This window comes from Oculina patagonica, chromosome 4 (assembly GCF_052425735.1).
Source record: "Oculina patagonica isolate OP01 chromosome 4, crgOcupat, whole genome shotgun sequence".
In the NCBI taxonomy this organism is placed as follows: Eukaryota; Metazoa; Cnidaria; class Anthozoa; order Scleractinia; family Oculinidae; genus Oculina; species Oculina patagonica.
This window is the reverse complement of record NC_135761.1, coordinates 8,857,144-8,863,967: the sequence shown is the minus strand read 5'-3', so window position 1 is coordinate 8,863,967 and position 6,824 is coordinate 8,857,144. Positions and strand designations below refer to the sequence as shown.

The following is a 6,824-nucleotide window of genomic DNA, read 5'->3' as shown; positions in this document are numbered from 1 at the left end:
CGGCTATTGCCACGGCCAGGTCACCGAAAAACAGCAAGAACATGAGTAATGTAATATGAAATATAAATGTTTTTTATAGTGGTCATGCACGTAGCATAGAGATAGCTGGTTTCCAGCCAAGCCACTGAAACAGAGGAAACAATTTTTTCAAATGAACATAACATGGCTAAAAATCCTAAACTGGCAAGAGGAGAACAAATCCAGCTAGTGGCAGGGTAAAATCAACATGTTGGTTTTCACAAGGACAAAAATCGCTCTATCAGGCCGCCAAGTGGAATACGGCTACAGCTGATTATCAGTTCATCTTGTTTTCATAAGCAAATCGTCAAAACGTCACATACAAAACATTTTAATCCTTTATTATGAGTTTCCATGTGTTTGTAATACAGCATTGCTTTAAAACCTACTACATATATTATAAAATTCCAGTTGGAAACAGGTCTCGATGTGTCCTGTCCCATGGAAAGAACACGTTTCTTGAATACATATAACTACTGCTGCATAACACATGGCCAATTTAAAGAGGCATGCATAAATGTGCCAAGAAATGATTAATTTACCAGGCTAATCCAGTGTCTGTACAAACAATCGCTCACGAAGCTTTAATTACATTTTGAAATTAAATTCTGAGTGCACGCGTGCCTAATGGCCTAAATGGTTCTTGCCAGAAAGGGCGGAAGACCGGCTCATTTGTGAATGTGAAACTCGCAGTGATTGAATGCCACTTTGAGCTATCGCTTTTCTGTGATTTCTGATGGATTGGCTCTAATAACCGCGCTTGAAAGGCACCGCTTTGCATCAGAGGCATGCGTAAGCCTTCAGGCCAAAATTTATAGCCGCAGTTTTGTAAACTCTCGCATCCTGTTTATCTTTTTAGCCAATTAACAGCCGAAGGTTTTTCACTTGATGTATGCATATAGAACGACGTTGACGGTCAGCATTCATGTTGACGTTTCCTGCAGTCTGAGAGTTTTGTTTTGGCTCCAAAGGAGTGCCCTATTGATCTATAACACGAGAATGGCGACATTGGAAAAGCTGTTTTGCGTACTAAGTCGTTTAAACTGCTGTACATCCTTTGGAATGTTGTGACAACTAAAACAGGGTATTTAACACAATAATCAAATTTTCAATTAGTATTTTTCAACGATTCTTCATAAAGGCCTCCTTACAGGCCAAAACATCTGCTCTTACTTGGCGGTTTAAAGTTTCCGTCGGATTTTTCAGCAATAAATAGAAACGTGCCGACTGATGGAATGCCCTTCAGGCAAATTCTGCAAACCCGGTACGTGAGTTCATGCAGTATTTAATAACTTTTGGCTATTCTTTCGTCCGAAACAAAAGCTTACATGTAACCTTTATAAATTGACTGACTTGATAATGTGCCGACATTGGTAAAACGTTTAATAAACAGACCTCAAAGTAGCTCAAAGTGGGCGAACTGATGATATCTTTAGACAAAATATGATCCGCTGGCGACAAAAAGACGACGATCTTATCTTGTCAAAGTACACCGTCTAATTTTTTTTTTGCTAAAGAGGACGAGTAATAAATAACATGAATCCCTCTGTCTTGCTTTGTTAACTCCGAAGACTGATGAAATTGTCATGAATCACTGGCATCGACTTCACTGCATGCACTCTTGTTTAAGAACATATTGTTTAACTTCTCAGAAAGAGAGCACAAAATCTTACAACAATTGACATATATTACCAATAAACATTTACAAGTTTCTATCCTTTTGTTCTTAATCTTAAGGCTTGTAACAATTACATTTTCCACATTATAACTGTTTTGGAAAACGCAGCCTAACGCTACCTAAGTATATATGATTCATCTGTGCAGAAATAAGGTAAAATGGTCAGTAATAGTGACGAGAAAGAAATCGTTAAATGCCCTTAGAAGGAATTTATTCTTTAAGAATACTGTCTGTGTTTCATGTCTGACTGGCTTAAAGGATTAAATATTTTTCTACAATACTTCTTTTTACCGATACTTGACATTTGCGAGTATTCGGCCCGGTATTTTAAGCTCATTATCGCACACGAGAACAAAGCAAACTGATCACGAAGTAAGCAATAATGTTTGTCATATGCGTAATCAAATTCTTCCAGCTAGTGTCAAGCTAGTACTATAGAAAATGCACTAAGGGCAGTTTAATGAACTGGTGTGTTGACATCAGGATAAATAAACAGGGTTCATATGTGGCTTTTTGGCGTCGTCCGCTAGAGTTACACCATGCACTATACACTTTTCTATAAAGGTTTAAACCTTGCCAGCTCTTTCAACTTGAGCTAACATTTACGTCTTAAAAGGACGTGAGTAATACTAATGAAATCTGTCATTCAACGAAAAATTCGAACAACTGCAACGACATGAAGCACTGTTCAGCAGATCTCGGTCGACAGGGTCAGTTTATCGTACCCATATTGCAATGCGTTTGTTCGGCACCTGCACATACTGAGCTCCAAGGAAACCAAACTGAGCCATATCCCAGCGTGCTTTGAGTGGAGAGCCCTGTATGGTGGCATAGTGGCTCTTCAGCATGACCTCGTTTTGATTATTGTCGAGTAAGCACGGCTTGTGTGCCGAGGCAGGGGACCCAACGTGTAGGCCATGATCGTAGAAGCGGTACGAGTGCTTCACCTTGTTACCCCAGCAGATGATCCGGCCAGTGAACGTCTTGTCTTTGCGAGCGTGCTGGATGATGTTCCACGTGTAGTCCACGTTGTCCAGGGTGTACTGGCCCCACTCATGATCTACGAACATCGAGTTCTTTTTGCTTGGGTTAAAAGCGGCGTAGGCGTCCTCTGATGGCGTCCAGTCATTTCCCGAGCCCACGAAGGTGAACCGAACGGACTGTCGACCGGAAACGAAGAGCAACCGAATGATTGTGTCGTTTAAATGGACTCCGGCGTCTGCATCGCTTTTGATAGACATGTCCACGCTGTCCCGTTGGTGGATATCATGGAACAGGTTTGCAGTCAGTGGATTGGTCTTGGAACCTAGGCACATGCTACCATCTCTGTCAGGGCATACCCAGCTGTAGTCATGGGTTACCTTGGCAACAAGAGTCCATCCTCCTCCAGACGTTGTCATGTCGCAGTATGCGCGAAATGCATTCCGCTCAGGGTCCGTGCCAACCGGATTAATCCAGTACATACCATCACCTTGACTTTCACCTTTGAACAATATTTCAAGGCACGACTTTCTGGGCGGTGAGTTGTTTATTTCTCCCCGCAGGACAGTCTGCAGTTGGTGCCACTGCTTCCGGCTACAGATGCTTAGCTTGCCAGATGTTTTGTCGTACCTCAGTTCACCTTCGAGTCGAGCATTGCAAGGTTCTGATGCAGTTTTGCGAAGAGTTGTTGTCACAGATTTTCTGCAACTGTCGGAGCAGCTGTCTCCTTTCTCGCCCTAAAAAACAAAGACACGAATATTAACCACAATGTCTCCAAAATATTTATCTCATCTGACAGTAAAGTATATAGTTCGCTGTTATTTGATTTTTTTCTCTGCCCCGCGCGGTCCAGACTGATCGCTCAACCTGATTGGCTAAAAGAGTCGTCCAGATAACATTTTTGCCCGAGCCCTTCTCAGCAGCCTTTTCCCTGTTAAAAAAAAAACGTTTTGGCTAAGCGTGTTAGGTTAAGATGCACGAAAATTGTCCTCGTTGTTTTCGTCTATTTGTAGACCTCGAGTTTGTCTCGATGTACATTTACCGAAAGGTGTATAAGGTCAATATTTCTATACTGTGGGCGAAACAAGCTTGTTCAATACCAACTACATATTTTCACGAGTTATGTTTGTATTTTGAGAACCCCGCAAGGCGATTCAAAATGCAAACAACGATTAAAAACAACAGCGATACTTCACACACTTAACTGTCTAAAAAGTGATTAATTATCCCACTGAGTTTAGACCTCCAAACAAAAATGAAGGACGGGAAACACGCGGCGGTCTCCATTTAGCACAAAAAATAACTCGATTAATGAGTAACTATACAATGGTAATATTTGTACTCTTTTAGGGTCTTTTAGGTGACGTTGGATGAGACTATGTTGTACTGATGTTTCCTTTTGGCGCGATTTGGTGGGATTAAAGACGTTTTAGGGGCGCAAACGGCATGTATGTTATTTAAAAACCATTCATTCATATGTCAGTTATGCTAGGTTGTTTTTGGCACTGTTGTAGGCCATTAAAGTCTGATCCATTGTTCCTTTGCTAAGCTACTTTAAAACCAGATTAAATTCTTAAATCTATCTCATTCTTAGACTTATTGCGGGCAACTCCATTCACTTCAGCTAGACAAATCGTCGACTATTCTTCCCAAATATCACGATAAACGAGGCTAGCTCGGCACCAGCTTATAAAGTTTGTGTTTTCGTCTCGAAATTTCTCAACCCCACAGAAAAGGGTGTACAAGAAATAACTTGAGACGGAGCTTATTAACGTGCTAATACTCATTGAAAGGTTAATCTTACGAAGACAGCACGAGCAAAGCTTGGTGATGGAGATTGTAGAAAACTAGAGAAATCTGGCATTTAAAATGAGCAGTATAACTCCTTCCTTTGAGATAATACTTAGACATTGGAAGAAAACGATGTAGGGGACGAAACGACCTCCCACATTCCCCTACCTACTCCTCCCTTATATATACAGTCTATGTTCCAAGTTCGATTCCCAAACAGGAGTCACGTCTGTTGCCGTTATCTGAATCTCGCTCGCCTTGCCGTGTTTTTTTTTTTAAACTGAATCCAGTTTTTCTCCATCTTATCTGTAGTACTGATTTAGAGGACCCTAATATAAACCAGCTACGACTGATCCAGCTTACGCCTTTTTTGCCAATTTAGATGTTGCATGCTTCCGAAGTTTACTAGAAAAGGTTTACTAGAAACCTGACACTCCCAGGGCCTCGGAACCGCAGTGTTATCTCAAGCATCATTCTACCGCAATACATTAAAGCTCGAGCGGCACTAAACTTTCAATACGTGCCAAATACTTGTCCACCTTAAAGGGTTTTTTTTTTTAAATAAAAAGTGGTTATAAAAAAAAAAAAATATATTAAAAAAAAAAAAAAAATATGAAAAAAAAAAAAAAAAATATAAAAAGAAAAAAAAAAAATTCCTAAAATTTTTAAAATTCAAACCCTTTCCCACCCACCCACCCCACCAAAAAAACTTAAAAATTTCAATTCCCAAAAAAAAAAAAATCAAAAAAAAAGGGAAAAATATTTTTAAGTTTCCTGTGACAAAAAAAAAAAATTTGGCTGTTCAAAAATCTGGTAAAATCCGTGACATAGTCCCTTTAAACTCAAGAGGGCCACACGTAAGTGGAACTAATCCGGATATGCAATTTAGTCCAGTGAATATTGCAATGTATAAAGCTCGAAATCGTTTTCAGTAAGCGCCCCTTCATGAGGAATGTTGCTGTAAGCGATGGGCTAGGAGGAGACTTTTCACATGATAAAACGGCGCCAGGCTTAACAAAAGCTACAATCAGTACAATAGTAAAAGTTGAGCTCTATTTATGCTGTTAGAACTGCTACTGGCATTAAAAAATTACACACTGGCTTGCGGGATTTTAAAGAGGAAAAGCCCTACAGCTAAAACCACTCTTACTGGTTTAATACGTTTCTTAATTCTCAGTTGGGTACAATTATTTCAAAGTCACGAAAACGTTTCTTTAGTGGCCATTTCCTTAATTCCTGTAATCTTGATCCTTGAGTTATGTAATCATAATACAAGGGGAAACGAAAATGCTTTTGTTCCATCCCACAACTTTTAAAACATCTATGTGGGCTGTAATCCTAGATTTCCTTAAGAAGGAAATTCCTCAAGGTCCGTTCTATTTCCAAATATAGTTAAAATTTTCATATAAACGCCATGTTGGCTAAAACGTATAAGACCCCAAACCGGTCCCACAGCTGACAGTTCACGAGCTATAAAAAGCTTGATCTATACTTAACGTCCTATCTAAACTAGACTAATGAACTATCTTAAATACAGCTAGAGAAAATAGCTTTAAAGACTCCTATCAGCAAATTACTGAGAAATATGACAAGTGGAATGCAACCAGAATTGATGTTGCAAATTGGTGTATGATCCCAAAATTTTTAATGCCTACAACTCTCAGAAGAAGAAAAACGGATGGGCCTAAAAGAGTTCAAAATTCTTTTATTAGGGTCAGTACTTTGCGAAAACACTACAAAAAAGTTTGTCGAAAGCTTCAATCGTCGAAAGATGGACAGTCTGTACAATATTTTGGGCAGGTCATCTCGATGCCCTCCTCAGGCGGGGGTCGCGCGCCAAGAAAGATTATATCTCACTAATAAACCGCTGAAATCGATACGGTTGGTTTTCTACCTGCCGACGGTAACTAATATTAGCTGAACACACATTAACTCTGTTTTAGTATTCAATAGAAATCTCAAACTTAGTTATTTTGTGTATAGCAAAAGCTTAAACTATATCGATTTCTGTGCACGATAATGAATTAGTCAAATGCGCAGTAGCATAGACGTACCTTTTCGCCTTGGTTTCCTTTATCACCTTTTGGGCCTTGCTCTCCCTGGAAGTTAAAATAAAAAAGAATAATAAATGTAAGGTTGGTTTAGGTTTTTTCAAGTTTTTTTTTTTGCGAGCTTGCAACAATACACTCGCTACACTTTTCTGTTCAGCGCGCAGCAAGAGCTAAATCAACTGTCATCAACTCGGGACATCCCGCGGACAGGAAACAGAAAGTTTCGTTCTTAAAATTGTAATACGCGACCCTTGGACGATGATAGAAGAGAGTGGAATGAATTTTAACTGAACTTCAAAAACTCC

The 6,824-nt window shown here is 39.6% G+C and overlaps 1 protein-coding gene across 2 annotated transcripts in view; it reads right to left on the bottom strand.

Annotated features, from left to right (window-relative positions):
* Window positions 1–1,375: 1,375 nt before the first annotated feature.
* Window positions 1,376–6,824, bottom strand: part of LOC144649432 (uncharacterized) — a 24,956-nt gene continuing 19,507 nt past the window's right edge. For both annotated transcript variants that reach the window (XM_078508920.1, XM_078508921.1), the window contains exons 4-5: window positions 6,523–6,567; window positions 1,376–3,414 (exon numbers count right to left, since the gene is read on the bottom strand). In XM_078508920.1, the coding sequence (XP_078365046.1) occupies window positions 2,413–3,414; window positions 6,523–6,567 (1,047 nt within the window). In that variant the 3' untranslated portion in view covers window positions 1,376–2,412. The remainder of the gene's footprint in view (window positions 3,415–6,522; window positions 6,568–6,824) is intronic.